This window comes from Myotis lucifugus, unplaced genomic scaffold, assembly GCF_000147115.1.
Source record: "Myotis lucifugus unplaced genomic scaffold, Myoluc2.0 scaffold_0, whole genome shotgun sequence".
In the NCBI taxonomy this organism is placed as follows: Eukaryota; Metazoa; Chordata; class Mammalia; order Chiroptera; family Vespertilionidae; genus Myotis; species Myotis lucifugus.
The window spans coordinates 37,499,536-37,520,308 of NW_005871048.1; the positions used below are offsets into that span (position 1 = coordinate 37,499,536).

Below are 20,773 nucleotides of genomic sequence, written 5' to 3' on the forward strand. Positions count from 1 at the left end.
TGCTGAACTCTTGAATAAGTAGCCCATCTGTGGTTGCAACTGATGGATGAGAGGAGTTTCGGCATGAACGTGAGTTGATACATTCACTTACATTAAGCAGGAAGATGCAAGTAAAATAACAGATGCATAGGAATTGCACTCATTTGTCAATGATGTGAGCAACTTCTTTGTTGAATCACGTAGTTTTTGGATACTGGATGGGTATTTCTTCAAATTTTTGTGCTGTTCACAAATGAAACTGCCACAGAATGGTGCACATCTGAATTTAGCATGCATTATTACCATTTTCTCCCTCACTTTCTCAAGTCTAGAAAATCAACCAGAAAAGTAAGTCCTGGGAATTTTTAAGTTCAAGATGGCAACATAGGAGGCTCTTGAACCTACTTCTTCCCCCAGACACACTAAATCTACAACTGACAAAACAACCCCCTCTGAACGAAATCCAGAAACAGGCTGAGCGATCCCTACACAACAGGCGAGTGAGAAAACCCCACATCCAAGGGGGTGTAACCATGCAGAAACCCCATTTCTGCAACCCACCCTTTCTCCTGTCTCCTTGATTCAGACTGGCCTTGTCCAATCTCGAGGCACCATGGCTCACTCCCCCTCCCTTTCTGTTTCCTTCCACCTTTGAAGCCCTAGTGATTCTCAACCTTCCTAATGCCGCGACCCTTTAATACAGTTCCTCATGTTGTGGTGACCCTCAACCATAAAATTATTTTCGTTGCGACTTCATAACTGTAATTTTGCTACTGTTATGAATCGTAATGTAAATATCTGATATGCAGGATGTATTTTCATTGTTCGTGACCCAGGACATCAGGTTTTGGTCAACTCCAAACTGACTTTCACATGAGAGATGGCCCCCAGAACATCTGGCTTTGAAAGCCAATGAGGCTTGCATCCACAAGACCCATCAGGCTATCAGGAACTAATAGACAGTTCTTAAAGGGTTCACACAGACTCTCTGTGGCTAACCCCAAAGGCCCAGTAGAGAGACAGCAAACCTCAGTCTTTCTGTGAAAGCGGTCTATTTGCTTATCTTAAAATGTTGGCCAGAGAGTTAGGCTTGTAATTATACCCGTATCTAGGAGCCGACTGCTGGGAGGCTGGCAGATACTGTCTTTTCTATCTCCCTCTGCTCCACCCCATGTTGCTCGTATCTCCCAGACAGGAGCACATGCACATATATGGCACCTTGGTTACTGTGGCTGCCGTGCAGGGAAGACCCCTTGATCACCGGCCCTGGTGCCCAGTGGGGCTCATGTTCACAGGTCACACAGGATTGTAACAAACAGTTACTGAAAGGCTACCCCACCAGGGCAGCAGACAGCAACACGCATTTCCTACTCTTAGCCTAAAGAGGTTTACCTGCATCCTTTAAAAGCTGTTGCCTAAGGGAATGGCTTCCAATCAGCCTGCATCTCAGTTCTGACTAAGATCTCCCCATTGGGCCAACAACAGGTCCTGGCACACCTTCAACTATTGGGGACCACTAAGAACAAAGTCATCTGCTTGGACAACCCCCAAGGCACCAGAGCGCCCGAGAGCTAGGGCAGGGTGGGAAATACGGTTCATCCCCAAAAGGAGACCACACCCTCGAGAATGGGACAGGCGGCTCTTTTATCTAATGCACAGAAACCAACAAGGAATATGTTCCAAATGAACCAAGATAAAACCTCAAAAAATGACTGTAATTAAATGAAGATAAGTGACTTATCTGACAAGGAGTTCAAAATAATGGTTATGAATATGCTCACTGAGGTCAGGAAATAATGCGCAAAGTGAGAATTTCAACCAAGAGAGAATGTTAAAAAAGTACCAAGAGAAATCACAGAGCGGCAAAATACCATGACTAAGCCAAATAAGTCAGCAGAGGGGTTCAACAGCAGACTAGACGAAGCAGAATAAAGGATCAGCAAATGTGAAGACAGGGCAGTGGAATTCATCCATTCAGAGCAGAAATGGAAAAAGAATGTAAAAGAGTAGATAGCTTAAGGGAATTATGAGACAAACATCAAGTGGGCCAATATTCCCACAGAATCCTATCATGAATTCTCAGCGTCCCTGCCTGTCCCCGTCCCTGCTCAGAGCTCCTACTTGTCTGTGCTTTCAGACATGCAGCAGGTGCTCCATGCTCATGAGCTCAGGGTTTGGCTGTTTAAATGCGGTTTCTCAAGAAAAATGTGGTTATGCAATATCAGAGGCCTCTCTTTAAATAGCTTTGTGCAAATATGTACTAAAGCTAAATGGAAAAATTTTGTTTATTTAGTGGCTTTACCAAATATGTCAACAAATATTTGGGGCACCCACTGTGAGTAGAGGACATATGTACAAGCCCAGTGTCATGGTAGTATATCGGTCACATAAAATACATTTCTGAATGTGAACAGCCACTCTCGGGGTCACAGAGGTCATGCTTTCAATTGCAGGCTCCTTTTTCTCCACCTTCCTTTCAAGGAGTCACACTGGGACGTGTGCCTTGGGAGAATACAGCAAATATTCTTCGTAGCAGCACCCAAGACATATACTGGCTATACACATATCACAACTCTGTAATAATAATCTGGGGCTAGACAGAGCTGCATCTCTGATTTTCTACAGCTTCCAAAGGCTATTGTGTTAGTCAAAATTAGTTTTCAAAATAATTTCCTGGTGTCTATTGGGCACACACAGTGGGGTCCCTGCCCCAAGGTGAGAATTGACCAAAAAAATGTAGGATAAGTGGTCCAATGGGTGATGCAGACAGGAAGTGTTACCGTCACCTCGTTGGTGGGGAGCGGCTCCAGGGAACCACACTTGGAGAATCACGTATGTAGTCTAACATCTGGCCAATGAGTAACTTTCCTAAACAGCTTTTCCTACCAAGGGTTCAATCTACTTCTGTTTGGTTACCTCCCTTGGTGATCAACTCACTACCTACTAAGGCTACCAACTTTGGCCAATTCTAATAATTCTTTCTTATACTGAGTCTAATCTGACCCCTTAAAACAGTCTAGTGCTTTTGCCTCCAAGGCCCCGTCCCTTCTTCCCTGCAGGAAGTCTTCACAAAGCTGAAGACCTGTCCTCTTTGCCTTCTTACTCCCCAGACTCTGTACCCTTCGTATCTTGTACACACTTCTGACAAGCTTGGTCTTGTGCATTATTATTGTAGTAAAGCTATTTTTCCCAGTCTTCACAGCAATTTCAAGATTAAAGAGCTTACTCTAAAACAAAAAAGAATGAACCCCCAAAAGTTCATCTCCAAGCAAAATTTCATCATTGCAGACTTAGCCAATGCAGCCCCCATTTCAGCCTCTACCATTTCCAAACAAGGTGCGTATGTCAAAGCGCTTTTGAATCAGTGACTCCCAAATGTCTGTCCCCAGGCTGGTGTCAGCCTGCAGTGGAAGACACAGTTTTTCCATCAAGCCAGGGCGACTCAAGTTAAATAGCTATTCTTCACTCGGAGACTATGCCCTGCCTATGTTTCCCATGGTTGAGACAACCTTCCCGTCATGAAACGAGGTAACATGGTGGCCCATGGAATGCCAAAGGCAGGATGCTCTGTTTTCAAGCCCTGGAAAGCCTTGTGCAAAATCCAGGTCAGAAGGTCTCACGCTGCTCTCCATCAGCCTTCGTCCTAGGCCAGTGATGGCGAACCTGTGACATGCGTGTCAGAGGTGACACGCGAACTCATTTTTTTGGTTGATTTTTGTTAAATGGCATTTAAATATATAAAATAAATATCAAAAATATAAATCTTTGTTTTACTATGGTTGCAAATATCAAAAAATTTCTATATGTGACACGGCACCAGAGTTAAGTTAGGGTTTTTCAAAATGCTGACACGCCGAGCTCAAAAGGTTCCCCATCACTGTCCTAGACCCTGAGCAGCCAGGCAGTGGAAGCTCCCTCCGAGCCGGGCGCCGACCTTCTGCTGCTCTCACCCCGGGAACGGGCATCTCTCCTGGGGCTGCTCTCTGGGTGGGCCGTGCCCCGACTTCACACGAAAACCACTGCCTCTCATTGGACATTAAAACCTGCGCCTCCCTGAGGCTTCTCCATGCCCGTGGCCGTCCCTCCATGAGCCGGGGACCAGGTGATCCAATCCACATCCCCACTGCAGCCCTGTCTTCTTTCCTCTGGCTCCCACGCTCTCCCGGGGCTCCTCGCCCACGCTGTGCTCCCTGTATTCCCATGGCCATGGCTTGGAGGCGAAGGTGGGAAGGCAGACTGTCCCTGGCCTACAAAAGTGAGAAAGAAAGATTTCCCCTAGAAATGGGGTCAGCTAACGTGTTCTGTAAAGGTCCAGGCAGTAACTATGTTAGTCTTTGCAGGCCATACCGTCTCTGCTGTAACTAGTTATGTAGCCACAGTGCTTCATAACAAGGGAGTGAGGCTGTGTTCCAATAAAACTTTATTTACAAAACAGGCTGCCTTTGGCCTGAAGGCTGCAGTTTGTGGCCCCCTGTCCTAGACCACCCCTAAAACAGCCTGGCTCCTCTCCGTGGGCCCAGCGCTCGGTTCGCACCTCCCACGCTGCGCTCTGGAAATGTACCCTGTTGACCTGTCTGTGGCCCCCGTGGCTCCTGGGACAGAGACTCTGTGTCCCTGGTGGCAGCACAGTACAGGTTTCCAGTATCTATTTGGGGAGAAAGTGTGTGTGTGGCGAGGGGGGAGATGATGTTTCCAGCAGGCAACCCTCACCGAGCATTTCCAGCCTCTTGGCGGAGAGCTGCAGGGTCCACGTGGGAAAAGAAGTCTGTGCTGCCGACAAGCAGCACCAGAAGCACCATTGTAAGCAGCCTGGCTTACAGTGTCAGTCCTTGTTACAGTGCAAACCCATGGATACGTTTTGACGTCAGGGCTACACCCCAGAAACAGCGCCTCCAGAACCGCCCGCAGACAGGCTGCTCCCGCCCTCTGGGGAGCCCTGCCCGTCACAGCCCCACCACCATTCCCTTCGGCCTCCTTCTGCGAGGAGGAGAGACCCTGCGGCCAGCCGGAGAGAAAACCTAAGTGTCCCTCTAGGCCTGTGCAGCACCATTAGGTGACGTCAACGGCTCAGGGCATCTGGGCTCTGTGTTTCCACTGTTCTCAGAACAGCGGCTAATTCATGGCAGTAATGACGTTTCTATTTAGAGCCTCAGAATATAAGAGGTGGTCCCTCGATGCTGCACCCTGAGTCCTGTGCTACGGGCTTGCCTGCTTTCCCTGTGAAGCAGGGAGCTTACAGGTGGCAGGAGGAATGCAATTCCACTCAAGCTAACCAACAGTCTGAGGGCCTACTATGTGCCAGGCAGCATGTGCAAACAAAACAAGCACATCCCAGGGACCCCACAGGGAAAGAGGGCAGTCAGGCACCCAAATAGCCATGATGATGGTGGGAATGATGCACAGCAAAGCAGGTACTTTGGGGCTTGAGGATGGAGATGTTTCTTGGCGGGACCACGAAGGCCTGGAGAATTTGGGCACATGAAACTGCAGGGAGCCTGGGTGGCCCATTCATGAGGTGAGAAAGAGAGGAGGGAGGAGGAGAGGGCTCGGCTGGTGGGGAAGCTGTGCTTGGCTGCCGACATGAATTGTACTTGGCCCTTTCTGGCAGGGACATTCTGTAGCGCAGCTTCACCGCCCAGGCAGGTGGGTGTGCGGGGCTTGGCTTCAGTAGTTTGTAAAGAGCCGCCATGATTTCCTGTGCTTCTCCCTCTTCCTGGGTCACCTCCCACATGATCCCATTCCTCCTCCTGGGATGTCTAAACTTTGCTGTTGAGAGGATTTTTTTTTCCTATGAAAGTTAATTCCCTTCCTTTTCCCAGAGGTCTCCAAGGCCTTGCCTCTTTGCGTGACTTTGTGAAAATTTCCTGGTTCCAGATAAAATTCTTAGTGCCTAAGAAGGCATTTTTATGTTGCACTAAATTTTATGAAAAAGCACATGATTACTTTGGCTATTCTAGAATATTTTACTAGAATAGTCAAATGAATCTTGAGGAGGAAGAATAAAGCTGGAGGCATCATACTTTCTGATTTCAAGCTATATTACAAAACTATAGAATCAAAACAGTATGGTATTGGCATAAAAACACAGAAATCAATGGAAAAGAATAGAGTGCCCATAAGTAAACTCACATATATATGATCAATTAATTTATGACAAAGGAGCCAAGAATATGCAATGGAGAAAAGTAGTCTCTTCAATAAATCGTGTTGGGAAAATTGGTCAGCCACATGCAAAAGAATGAAACTGGACCACTATCTTAACCATACACAAAGTCAACTCCAATGGATTAAAGACTTGAACATAAGACCTATAAAACTATAAAACTATAGAAACTCTAAAACTCATAGAAGAAAACACAGAACAGAAACTCCTTTACGTTGGTCTCGGTGATGATTTTTTTGAATGTGATACCCAAATCACAGACAAAAGCAAAAATAAATAAATGGGACTACACCAAACTAAAAAGCCTCTGCACAGCAAAGGAAACCATCAACAACATGAAAAGAAAATCTACTACCACATGGGGAAAAATTTTTCAAATAATTTATCTGGTAAAGGGTTAATAGACAAAGTATGTAAAAAAACCTCATAAAACTCAATAGCAAAAATAAAGCCCCAAACAATCTGATTAAACAATGGCCAGAGGATCTGAATAGAGCTGACCCTTGAGCAACAAAGGGGTTAGAAGTGCCACCACCTGCACAGTGAAAAACTTATGTATAAATTAAACCAGCCCCCCACATACGTGCATTCCCAACCAGAGGTGAAAAAACATTAGACATTTTTCCTCAAAGACATACAAACGGCCAACTGGTACATGAAAAGGTGTTCCACACCACTGATCATCAGGCAAATGCAAATGAAAACTACGAGATACCAACTCATACCCGTTAAAATGGCTACTAAGACACTTCTTGTCAAAAGGACAAGAAATAACAAGTGCTGGCGAGGATGTGGGGAAACGGTAACTGTTGGTAAGAATGTAAGCTGGTGCAGCCACTACGGGAAACAATAGGGAGGTTCCTCAAAAAGTTAAAAATAGAACTACGATATGATCCAGCAATTCCACTGCTGGGGATTTATCCAAAGGAAACGGTAAATGTTCATCGCAGCATGACTTACAATATCAAAGACACAGAAATAACCCACGTGTCCGCCAACAGATGGCTAAAGAAAATGTAGTATATATATGTGCATACACACCCACACATACACAGCGAGTCCTCACTTAACATTGCTGATAGGTTCTGCAACTTTAAGGGGAACAACATCTAACAAAACAAATTTTACCATCGGCTAATTGAGAGAAACAGCAGCTAAGCTCCTGTGGTGTCTCAGCAACATTATCATGAAACAACGTTGAACAAAACAACATTATTCAAGGACCTGTACACATAATAAATATTATTTTGCCATAACATAGAAGGAAATCTTGCCACTTGCAACAACATGGATGGACATTGAGGACTAAGTGAAATGAGTCACAGAAAGACAAATATCATATAACTTACATGTGGAATCTAAAAAAAATAAAAAACTGAACTCATAGATACAGAGAATAGATTGGTGGTTTCCAGAGGTGGGTGGCGGATGAAATGGGTGAAGATCAGAAGGTACAAACTTCGACAGTAGGTATTTAAAGTTCTCATCACAAGAATAAAACTTGTAACTACACGTGGTGAAAACCGCTAACTAGGGGATCATTCCGCAATCTACTCAAATGTCCACGGGGACCTTCAGGGAGCCGGTCTCCAACTGACAGCCCTGCACAGGCTCCTTGCTCAGCCCCACTTCCCTTTGGGGAACCCCCTCCGCACTGGGAGGAGCCCAGGCACTTCTTTACCTGGCCAGGCTTCACCTTCTGATCCCACATTTGACAAGCCCCCAACACGTCCCACTAAAATGGATTATGCCCCAAAGTCCTTCATTTCCTTTAGCTATATGGTCCCTCCTTTTAAAGTCCTCATCTATGTCAAAGGCTACATTGTATGTTTCCAAAACTAGATAATGAGTGATTGTTGAGTACTTTTCAATCAACAAACTTTAAAGCATGAAGTGAAAATACACATAATCCAGGATTAGAAGCATAAATCAAAAAGAAAAAAATACCAATGTTGTCCTCTATGATAAAGGTCTCTACAAAGGAAGGTTCTTAAAAAAGCAACTGATTAAAATTCTTTTACTGCAGAAGAACACTCAAATGGATTGTTCTGCATGATGTAATGGTTTTTTAAAAAAATCACAGTACTAACTTGGAATGATTCTTGTTTTTGATATAAACTTGTAGGGGTGAAATGTTCAAACGCAGAGATACTTTTTATTTGCTTAAGAAATTAAGATAGAAAAACAGAACAGTCTTTACTTGGAGGAAGAATTTTTTGCCTTCACAAAAGGTATTAGTCTCGAGTTGCACAGCCAAGTGTTAATCCTAACTGATGTGCATCACTAAGACGGTAGCACAGGCTTGCAGGGGAATATTTTTTTACTATCTGCCAAAGGAGCCTAATTTTCCCCAAAACCTTCTTAATTGGCAACGACAATAAGAAATGGAGAAAGACAAGCAGAGAGCAGTGGTGAGAATGTAATGCGTGGTCAAGCTGACAGAGCAAATGAAGCAAGCTGGGTACCGTACCTGCTTATTATTGTCAGTGGTACAACACAGTTTCTTGAGGGAGACAAAATGCCTAATTTTCCTAATAACATAAATAATTAGTTATTAGTGAGTCAGATATAAGATGATTCAACAAATCAGCAAAGGAAAACATCAACAGAAACTTTTTAAAGCAAAACTCCAGGGTCTATTCTAGGGCAGATGTACAATTCAAACAAAACCCAGTCTACAGAAAATGCATTTTCACACACAGCCCACACACGCCTTCCGAAACGGGGCTTCCCTTTTAATCACCGCTGGCTCCGAGACATTTTCCGAATGAGCATTTCATTTTGTGACTGACTCCTGAAGCTTGGCTCCTCCGTATCTGCCGTGATAGGATGAAATGCCACTCCAGAAAAAATTGGCTTTATTCTGCTGACGCTAATACTTTTATAGCTTATATAGAAAGCAAAAGACTCATTTGGACAATGATCAAATTTCAGGGCAGCTATTTTTATATTTAATTCCATATTCCTGCACAGCATGGTCATCATAACAATGGCATTTTTTGGGCAGAGAAAAATCCTCTTACTTCAAGGTCATGGACAGAATCCCACAACAGCCTGCGGTCTTGCTCATTACCATGGAACAGACCAGGAGAAGACCACAGGTGCCTCAGCCCTGCACAGACTTCAGCTCAGGGTAGATTTTCTACGGAGAGTGAAGCCAGGAATCCCAGAGGGCTGTGTTAGATTTCACAGCAGTGAGACTCCTCTCCTCTCTCCCTGTCTCTGTCTCTCTTTGTCTCTGTCTCTGTCTCTCTCTCTCTCTCTCTCTCTGGTTTAGTTTTCTCTGGAGAACTCTGAGGAGAGCATAGAAAACGCTGGTTATCCTGTAATGAATGTCATAAAACAGGAAGAGGTAAAAATATCTCCCTACTTTTAATAAGAATTTCCTCTGACAGTTCACTGCCTACAATGGGGTGGGGGTGGGGGGTCGGAATGACACTGTCTGGACAAAAGAACGTCTCTTTCTTATCTGTAAAATCAGAAAGATCAGAAAACCTCATTCTGACAGACATTTCCAAGCAGTGGCATGTCTCCTCGGCCTTGGTTACCTAATAATCCTGGTCACACACACACAAAGTGGATGTTAGCTTCAATTTTCTGAAAGAGGGCATCAGGATGATGGTAACACCAGGGGCTGCTGGGAGGGCCACAGAGGACCGTGGGCTCAGGGGAACGCCTGGGGGCCTCTCTCTGCGGTCAGGGGGGGCCACGGACTGCCCGTCACCCCACCACCCACACTGAAGCACGAGACAAGAAGCACGAGGTGGTGGTCTCTGAACTGAGGGGAGCACTTTTGAAACTAACCCAGGAAATTGGAGGGGAGACAACCTGGTGACACTTGGCTGACTTTATAGACTGTCGTTGTCTAGTCGCACAACAAGCTGCAAGGGACTGGGGCAGTCAGAGGGGCACAAGCAGGACTCGCCTCTCTCTTATCGGCACCATAACTGCCACCTTTCCTTTTCCCAAAACTTCACACAACGGTGCGCATCCCTTAGACTCTGAAGCTGGTGCGACCCCCAGGCTGGCTTCCAAAAGCTCCTCAGGGACATGCTGGTGGGGGAGCCAGTTTGGCTTCGTAAACCTCACAGAATTCAACTGGGGGGAGGAAAGGAATCGCGTATTCGCCTTCTCTCTCCACAGTGATAAGGCTTCTCTGGTAATCTGAGATTAAATGGAATCAGATCAACCTCAGCTTTGGATCAGACACATCTTTCTCTCTGAAACCATGACCCCCAGGCCTTTATCCGAGCTGGAGCAGCCCTGAGCCAGCTGGAGAAAGCCAGCCCAGGCCGGTGCCCCAGGGAGAGCAGCCCGCTCCCAGGGGTTTTGCTGTTGACGTGAAGGTGGACAGCCTAGCAACCGAGCTCCCTCAGAGGGCAGTGGGCAGAGGGAATCACAGATGCTCAGGTGGAGGGGCTCCTGGGTGATGCTCCATAAAGACCATAAGCAGGAGAAGACAGAGAGCCATGTCTGGGGGTTGCTACCAGATGCATGGAGGTGGCCTTGGCATACCTATGTACAGCCCAGCCCTCCTGTGCTTGTGGGTCTAACGCTTACCCTGCAGTTCAATATGCCCACGCGGCCCTCAACTGAAAGAGTTCAAGAGTTTGCGCTCACCCTCCTTGGCCAATCACTGGGGTGATCTTCACGTGCTGTTGGATGCTGTCCCCGGACTTCCGCTTGGCGTAGTAAACCCCTTGCCACTCCTACGTGGAGAAAGAGAGCTCTTAAAGTCCTTCTGTGGAGGCCAGCAGCTGCTCCTACAGGGGTCTTATCCAGCTGAGCCACTGATTCCCACGCGCTTTCAGTACATTCCACAGAACACCACTCCATTCTCGCTCCCGCAGCGATGCTGCCTGTGTAAGGCGCGTGGTCACAAGGCATGAACACAATAGGACCAACGCAGCCACCACCAGGCTGCCCTCCTGGGCCCCAGGACGCCTGACCTGTGGGAGGAGCTCCTGCTCAGCCCCACGGGTGTAGTGACACCAGGTGAAGGGATTTTTCCGAGGTCTTCCTCAAACTCGTCCCAACAACCCGAGTCTGAAATTATCCTTCATTGACACATGGGCAAACTGAGGCTGGGAGATTCTAACTACTGTGCCCATGTGAGAAAGTGGGGGATGTGGCAATGAAGCCCTCCACCTGTCCACTATCTATGGGGCCTCCAGCCACGACTTCTCTGGGTTAGTCTGGCTCCTGGCACTTTCCATGGAAGAGGCAAACGGGGGTGTGGAGATCCTGTCTTTGGACCTTGGGGAACTGGCTGGGATGAGAACCTGGTGACCTCAAGGGGGACCTGTGGCACCTCTGCGATTTCTGGGAGGAGTGGTTACGTCGGAAGCTGGGCCTTTTCTCTGCAGCCTTTTCCTGCCCCCCCCCCCCGCCCTCGCCCCACAGGTGGCTCACCGGCACGCATGTCGGGCCACCATGGGGCAATATTCTGGCGGGTATTTTAGATGACTTGCCAATGTCCTGCTTCTTTCTCATTCCCACTGCCCCAATTTTTAAAACATTAATTCTGGGCATCATATATAATCCAAACTACTTTATGTTTGTACAATGGCCCCCCATGAAATGAAAACAATGGTCATCTAACTACTTCAGATCCGAGAAAGCAAGATGAAAGCAATAACACGTGAGAAAGCACCCTGAGTGCTCAGGAGAAAATGCGAGGCAGTTCTGGCTGGGACAGCAACGTGCCCAGGGGGAGGGCTCGAGGGAAGATGCTGCTGCGTTTGCACCACTGCCCTCGTCTACGGAGACCAATGGGTGCAGCAGGGAAATGGAAGCCATCTCTCTATGAATTGGGGTGATAGAAAACAGGAAAAGGACAACTGGGCCTACGTGTGAACACTGACACTAAATACATCTAGTCCCCCAAACACTGGATAAGCTGACACATATCAGCTCTATGGGCGGGATCGGCACGAATGATATTCCAGGAATGTCAGGTGGGGCATATTCATGCAAACGATGATGTTTCCTTAGACAAAACTGCCAGATTCTGTAGTGTCATCATAAGCCCCAGATTTGCTGGATATCCAAAATTAACTCATTTTGCAAACACAAACATGTTTCATTTAATTATAACATCACGAAAGAAGCCAATCTTTACGATGTGACATAAAAACCCACAGTAGAGGCGAGTGCGTTGGGGAGGCGTGTGCGGGCTGTGTGTCACCCACCTTGCCCTTCCTGATGCACGTGTTGATGGTGTCGAGGAGGTCTGCCCGGTTCTTATCGCTTTTGGGCAGCTCCGCGAGTTCTCTCCCGAGCAGCTCGTTCTTGTGGTAGCCCATCATCCTTTCGAAGGCTGGGTTGACATACTGTGAACGGAAGTGGGCAGAGGTCAGTTCGGGGATGCCTGGAGGAAAGCCTGCTGGGGTGCAGGGGACCTGCTGGAAGAGCCCGTCAGGACCATCTCAAAACCCACACACAGAGATCATCTCAGTTCCCTCACATACAACATGCTCCGGTCCACGTCTTCCTCCTCGCTCTTGTGTTATCCTCAGAGGGCTGGTAGGTTTTTAAAGGGGCCTGACAGGGTCCCCCCCAAAAAACTGCAGTCAGTATAGTCTCCCCTGTCCAGGCGCCCACCGTCCTCAGCCCTTTTGGTCCTGCTCACGGCAAAGGCCGGGAGGTGATTGACATCGTGTTGACAGCATCACCGTGTTACCTCTCCCGGAGGCACAGGGTTTCCCGCCCCAGGTGCCCACTGTGGATGAAGGACGCTATGAAAGCGCCATCTGTTAGGTTACAAGTGGGGAAGGTGAATAGAGAGCAGGGAGCCCCTTCTCCTTATTACTGAGGTCACCCCCGGCTGCCCACTGTAAACAGGGAGGTGCAAAGCGAATGTGCTTCATGAAGAGACCTGACTGTTCAAGTCTGGAAACAGGTGGAGGGGGTGCTTGGTCTAGAGCAGAAACGGCCAATGAGATGAGGACGCTTTCAGATCCATTTCAAGAAACACTCCCTTACATTCAGCCAAACAGGACACCACATGGAAAGGCTTTGGAGTCAGAAAGACAGGGCTACCTATTTTGCTTCTCCTATTTATGACCACAGCTTTCCTTGGGTAAGTTCCTGACCTTGCTGGTCCTCAGTTTCCCCATCTGTATAATGGGGCACTTGTGTCTCTTTCATAGGGTTACTGCATGGAAATGAGATACCTTATGAACATGACGACGACCGGCCTAGGTGTGGTGGGTGCTGATGTCATTGGTTCGGTATGAGAGCAGGTGTGTCTGTGTGTGCAGTGGGGCGTATGCAGGAGAGCAAATGTGGGCTCTGTCTGCCGTGGATCCCCTGTGCTGAACACTGACTTTGGTCTCTACAGAGGAGAGTACGTGTTCCTCACACTCAGTGCCCCTACGCAAACCAGGTGTGGCCATCAGAGGAAAGCCTGCATTTCAGTGTGTTTTAAGTATACATGCCTTACTTTCCAACAAATACAACAATGTAATTTCAACGAAGGCTTGTCTACTAACTATACACACTTCCTTAGGAAGCTGATTTTAGTCCATTAGAGTGCCTTATTAGAATACCAACTATAAATAAGTGAACACCCTTGAAAATATTTTGTTCCCAAAAGAAACAGATTCCTAGATACAGAGGGCAAACTGGTGGCTGCCAGATGGGAGGGAGGCTGGGGACTGGGTGAAAAAGGTGAAGGATTAAGTACAGATTGGGCCCTAACTGGTTTGGCTCAGTGGATAGAACTTCAGCCTGCGGACTGAAAGGTCCCAGGTTCGATTCTGGTCAAGGGCACATGCCCAGGTTGCAGGCTGGATCCCCAGTAGGGGGCAGGCAGGAGGCAGCCAATCAATGATTCTATCTCATCGTTGATGTTTCTATCTCTCTCTCCCTCTCTCTTCCTCTCTGAAATCAATAAAAAATATTTTAAAAAATAAGTACAGATTGGTAGTTAAAACCAACACAGGGATTAACGTACAGCATAGGGAATTTAGTAATGTTGTAATATCTGTATATAATGTCAGGTGGTAGTACACTTATGGGGGATCACTTCGTACATTATATAAATATCTAACAACTATGCTGTACACCTGACACTAATATAAAATATAAGTGTCAACTGTAACTGACAAATTAAAAAAGAAAATATTTTGTTCCCATAAGCACTTATAAGCCTTTACTCTACAATTCTGATACACTTCTGTGTAAATGCTATCTTCACAGATGGTCCAAAGAATTTAGTACACCTCTGTCAAAGAAATTACAGGCTCTGATTTGAATATAATCTTATTCTTATTAAATATCTAATTCTTAGCTTAAGTCTATAAGGTTTTTTAAAAAAATTAAAATAAAATCTTTATTGTTGAAAGTATTACATATGTCCCCTTTATTCTCCTATTGACCCCTGGGAAACAGCCCACACTCTCAGTTTTCTTTGAATACTTTGGTGTTCCTTTCTCCAAAGAAAATGTGCTAAAGTGTAAGAATTAAAGGAAAGTGCTTGAAAAAGGGTGGCTCAAACTTAAAAGGTTCTACTTTGACATCTAAAGATAAAAAATGTCCCCGTACCTGAATCACATGCTCATCGCTTGTTATTTCTATGGCTTCATGACAGTGGTCTAATGCTGTAAACACTGAATTACAGGCCCTGGAAGTTGCAAAAGATCGATGTTAGTTCTACCGTAAAACCATCAGCACTTCATCTGTTAGTTTATCAAAGTAAACAGGTCCTCGGGTTCATTGAAGCAACGTACCTTCCGATACTGCTTTGAGAAAAAAAACAAAAACCTAGGCTTTCAAACTAAATGAATCAACAGCAGCATATATTTTCATGTATGTGATACAAAGAGAAGAATTATAACCAGCAAAATATTCATGGGTCACAAAATGAACTACAGCCCGGCTGGCGTGGCTCAGTGGTTGAGCATCGACCCATGCACCAAGAGGTCACCGGTTTGATTCCTGGTCAGGGCACATGCCTGGGTTTCAGGCTCCATCCCAAGTGGGGGAGGAGAAGGGGGCCGAGTGCAGGAGGCAACCTATTGATGTTAATGCATCGATGTTTCTGTCTCCCTCTCCCTAAAACAAAAAATATATATTTAAAAAAATAAAATGAATTACCTACATGCTGAATGAAACCTTAGCACTGACACAGGGGAACGAAGGTGCAAGGGACCATCTTCTAGGTCCCGCTGTTCTACACCCAGGATGCTCTCCCTGACCACGCTGCCATCCGTTAAGAAAACCCACTTACGCCCCAACTGGATCTGAGGTATTCTGTCCTCCTGCAATAGGCACAAACACTTTATCCCCCTTTTTGTGACCTCAAATAAACAAGCCTTTCTCGTGCTTTGCTTTCACCCACGCCCGCCGGCCCGCTGCAAGGCAGACATGGCGGGCTGCCCCTCGCCTGGGCAACTGCACAGCTCTCGAGGGGGCAGTTTTCTGGGTGACCTTGGCTAGTTATCTGGAATATCTGAAATCATTTCAATTTCTCAATTCTTGGAAGAAACTTTAACTCTTCCAAATCTAGAGCAACTCCAAATACAGTAAGTTACTATCTAACAGCAAGTATGTAACGAGTTCCTAAAGTTCTGTTATTTGCACGGGCTGTTTAAAGAATACCAGTGACGGCTTTCTTACCCATGACATAAAAGATGCTGATTTACTGGATGGATGTTTTGTAAAACAAACTTTAAAAATGTTATTCATTTTTTCCACTCATAATGGCGTCTAACGCTGCCATCCTGTTCTGAACTGTTTACCAGGCATAGGGCAGAACAGAGCGGGTGAAATCTGGTTCCGTGTTTTGCCAGGTCTAGGACCTTGGAGAACCTTTTATCTTGGCTGACTCTCCGTTTCCTCATCTATAACGTGAGGAAAACAACACATATTTTATAGGTTGTTATAAGAATCAGAACAGTTTCGTGAGGCATCTCTCAAAGTACGTGGGACAATATAAGAATTCAACATATGGCACTTGTTATTCTTTGTAAGATCCCACAGTCAGATTTCTTTGTTCTCTAAGGCTTTCAAAGGCGGTTGGTGAAAGGTGAATCATAACCTATCTTTTCTCACCATTATCCCTGAAATCTCAAACCAAGCACAGAAATAACAAACCAATACCAAACAAGGTAACTTCTATGGGGAGTGAAGGATTTTAGCCCAATGAACGACACGTTTCTATAGTTGCAGAGGTTGAGGTAGCCGCCGTGTGTGAGGGTGAGTAAAATGAGTAATTGTGATCTGGGTGAACGGAGGAGGATAAAAACCTAACTGATCCCTGAGAAGTGCAGTAAGTTTTCTTACTGAAATTGCTCCAGGCTACCTAATTTGAACTGTATACTGTCCTATTAGCATCTCTGCATGCTAATAAAATGTCACTTAAAATAAGAGAAAAAGAATAAAAGAGGACTTTAAAGTGTTACCCACGCTGATACTGCACCGCCTTCCGTGAAGAAGCAAGACTCAGAAGTATTTCCCAGGGGCCTGGAGCAGAACCCACTCGGCGTCACAGGCAAGCGGTCCCTGGTCCCCAGAAGTTAGACATCAAAGCACACTCTCCGGGGCTAATGCCTCAACTGTGAGAGCTGCAAAACTAAGCTCACCCACTTTATGTGATAAATCCCCCTACACATATTAAATGATAAATTCCTCTTTTGCCCAAGGGTTTTCTTAAAGTACCTGTGTCTCAACTAGGTGTGCAAACAGGTGCTTCAGAGTACTATTGTTTCTGTCAATTCAAGAGGCTCCTTTATACAAGATCCAATCTGCAAAATTTATCTATTAAACATCCACTGTATGATCATCCGCAAAGCTTAAGATCTTCAATAAGTATAATGCCCAATGGACAAAGCAAACTGTTACCAACAGCTGAGGTGAGAGGATGTCGGTGAGACACACTCCTGGACTGTGTTTAAACCAATTTGGTGGATGGTTCTATTTGAATAAACCTGCAGCAAAATGAGGTAATCGACTTGAATCATGTTCTTAGAGTTTCGGAATTTAATTCCTTACATTAATTATTAATGCTCTTCATGCAGAAGAGCCCTCGCTTCGTTTGCTTTCTGTTCTTGGGACCCTTGTAACTCTGTGCCTCAAGTGGATTTCTGTATCCTTCAGGTTAAGGAGTTGGCAAACTGGGAAAAGCAGCACAAGGAAAAGTAACCTTGGTTTGGAAACCCCTGAAGTACAGGTGAGGTAACCATTTCCCCCTCACCTCCTTCAGGGCCCTCGATGGTCCAGAGGGGAAGGCAAGTGCTAGAGAGGCTGGGCATGAAGTCTACAGACAGCACAGTGGTGTAAGATGTGTGTGTGGGGGCGGGGGGGGGTAGAGGGGGGCTGAGTGCATCAGACTGAAAGCGGGACACCTGGATTCTACTCCAGCGCTACAGCCGACCACTGGGGAGCTGTGACCAATCGTGTCCAGTCTCCCTGGTTCTCAGTGTTTTCCTCCGTCAACTGTGGTTGAGGTGGCTGAGTTCCATAGTCTCTTGTGTTCCTACCAAAGGTACTCTGGAATCGACTCAGCACACACACACAGGCCACCTGGAACAGGGTAGGACTGCACAAGGTGGTGGCTTGTAGAGTCTGACACAAAGCCACATCCTGCAGGGGTCTGGGAGGGATAGGGAGCAAGCGAGCGGGGAGGGAGGCAGCATGGGGTCGAGGTCAGCACCCTCCTGGGCAGCAGTGCAGCTGGGCTGTGCACGAAGCCTTCACAGCTGGGTTTCTCCTGTGACGCCAGGCGGTCACGCAGAGCCCACGTGTCGGTAGCTCTCTGTGAACGTCCATTCACAACAGAGATGCAGGGTTCCACAGAATACAACGTTTTGCCCATCTTTTAGAAACTGATGTTTCTAAAACTGAGGACTTCTACCTTCGTAAGACTTGGAGTAAAATAAACATGATTTGGGTGTAACTCCTGGATAACAGAGATCAGACTAGTGATGACACACAGCCGGTCTTGCCTTAGTATAATCGGCTTCAACTCCCAATAAGTAGCTAATCCTATCTGTATTTTGGATAACATAGTGTCTTCATAATGAAGATGCATAAGGATAAGAGAGAAATGGCCTTCATTCACCCCATTTCCTTCGGCGTTCCCCATTCATGAATTCTTCTGTTCTAGAAAGCAATTCATCAAATACTCTCAGAAACGAGATGTAGCTCTCCTATTTTTAAGAGTTATTCTATAAAATGGAATTTTAAAACTAGACAGGTTTTGTTTGCTCACGTGACCCTCGCTTTTCCCGTGGTTAAGTGTGGTTGTCACACAGGAAGACCCGACGGGAAGGTGCCCCTTCAACATCTAACCCCACCCTGCAGCACAGACCGTCCTTGCAGAATGCCAGTCATGCCACAGATTTAGCTGCAGCTGGGGGCGGAATTGCAGGGGAAGCATTATATAATTAGACTGTGATTATTCTGGATTGTATAATAAAGAGCCTCGTTTTCCCGTTGGCAGCGAGTGACAGTCGCCTGCTTGCCTCTGGGGTGCAGGTAGAGGCTTTACAGGTCCTTGAATGCCCTAGGGAGGGGGGGTCATGGTCTGGGGTCACCGTGCCCCCACCCACTGGACCCAGATCTGGTTGACCCAGGGAGAGTCAAACCCTGGGCACACCCCACTCCTCCAAAAAAGGGGAGGGAACTGGAGACAGTTGAGGCAGAACAGCTAAAAAGCAACAGAAGCAGCAGACCACTCAGCCCTCCTCTGGCTTTCTCTGGTGGAGAACTCCCGTCTTCCCCCACCACACACATCACCCCTCAGGCCCCTCCCCACACAGGGGCCGGGGGTGGGGGGCCGCTCTCATGCTGGTTGCTCATGGCTGGGAAGAGAGGCTCTTTGCCAGCCAAGCTTCAGCTGGGTGGGGGTAAGGAGATGGATATGCTGGGCAAGCCCTCCTTCCGGGGCCACTGCCTGCAGAGGCAAGTCCATTCGCCAACTGCACACTGATTTGTACTGAGAACTTGAGCCTTTCCCCCAGGAAAGCGAAGAGGGAGAAGTCCTGGGACTTGCACAGGGTTAGGTCCTCAGAAATTTGCCAAGTTCTGAGTCTGATGAACCTTGAAGAGTTGTTAAGGCCCTGGCTCTATGCAGATTTCATTAGCACCATAACCAGAAGCCTTTTCTTTAAGCCCTCATGCTGATGGCTGGGGATGTTTAGTTCAAGCTGCCAGCTCTGCCTCCGCCCACTCACTCTGACGTCTGGCATGTGCCATCACACTTAATGTTGCCCAAGAAAACACAATTACTTAAAGTAAAAGGAGAAAATTACCTATCAAAGCAATAAGGTATCTGTTCATGTTTTTGTAGATATGACATACACAGTGAAAGATTTAAACCAAATGAAAACCCTCTTTTTCTAATTCTATTCATTGTGGAAACATTTTTTTAAAAAAGCACAAAGCCTTTTTACCCTCAATTAAAAACAGTAGGGACCTCCAGGAACAGAAACCATCAATGCACAATAATAAAAATCATAAATTTCTAAAGTAAAGGCAATGTGCTTTTCTTGAAAAATTCTAGGAAGTTCTCTGAAGCTAACAAATATGTGGATACGAAGAAACCAAGGGATTTAATTGTTTACATATTCAAAAATCTTTGGCAATATTCCTCACCAAAACCTGTTAAAATACCTAAATTTCCACTGAGATTCTTTTTAATTACTTTCCCACCTAAGAAAGTGACTGTTTCCTAAAGCTCTCTACCCACCAAAAAGCAGCTTCCCTGCCCAGGTGAGCCCCAGAAGGACCTGCCTCTGTGGGTTTACGCCAATACATTTTACTCCCAGGAGACTGAGAATGTCAGAGAAAAATTAAGTTTGAAAGGGTTTGGCCCCCTTTCAATGCAAATTCAGTCGTCAAGATAAAAAGAAGTATAAGCATTACAGTGAGATGCCTTCTCAGTTTTTGCTGAGCCTGAAACCCTCCTGACCTTGCAGTTGGCCAGAGGGGGAAGCCAGGCTGGGACTTCCTGGCATCCTAGGGCCTCGAGCCTCTGAGGACCATAGTTTGGGGAGAGCCTCCACAGCCCGCTCCTCTTTCTCTGCTTGAGGGGGGCAAGTTGAAAAAACAGGGTCCTGAGAGTATCCTGGAGTGGAGCCTAGGCCAGACCAGGCATGAGCTAGGCCTTGGCATTCCAAGATGCCCCAGGAGCAGAGCATCCCACAGCCCAGAGCTCTGGCCAGACCCTCAGACGACCCCATCCCAGAAAAGCACCCTACACCTGCTTAGAGACCTGAAATCAGCCTCTTCAAGATACTTCACGCTTGGAGGCCTCAAACGGGCTTCGTGAAATCGCTATCGCGGTTACATAGCAATTATTATGGTTAGCATAACACATACGGCCACTGGTTTGCCCCTATCCATAACAATCCATGGAGGAATTTACAAATGTTGAGAGTAGTAAGTAGAAAGTAATCCTGAAAGGCTACTCTTAATCTCGACCTAATTGTACAAAAATGAAACCGTACTTTTCCCAGGATATAATTTTAAAACTGCTGTAAATAGTGGGAAATACTGCCAAAATAAGAAATGCTTCTAATTTATTTCATAATGACTAAGGGCTCTCAGTTTAGATTCTGCTGCACTGGCTACCGTTACTTGTTTAACGGCTGTGCGCAGGACCCTGGCTCCCCTCCAGAGCTGCCA

The 20,773-nt window shown here is 46.4% G+C and overlaps 1 protein-coding gene across 3 annotated transcripts in view; it reads right to left on the minus strand.

The window, feature by feature from the left end:
* Window positions 1–20,773, minus strand: part of PDE8B (phosphodiesterase 8B) — a 161,365-nt gene that overhangs the window by 42,425 nt on the left and 98,167 nt on the right. For all 3 annotated transcript variants that reach the window (XM_006081300.3, XM_023750494.1, XM_023750498.1), the window contains exons 7-10: window positions 14,690–14,768; window positions 12,334–12,474; window positions 10,763–10,851; window positions 8,613–8,673 (exon numbers count right to left, since the gene is read on the minus strand). In XM_006081300.3, coding sequence (XP_006081362.1) covers window positions 8,613–8,673; window positions 10,763–10,851; window positions 12,334–12,474; window positions 14,690–14,768 — 370 coding nt within the window. The remainder of the gene's footprint in view (window positions 1–8,612; window positions 8,674–10,762; window positions 10,852–12,333; window positions 12,475–14,689; window positions 14,769–20,773) is intronic.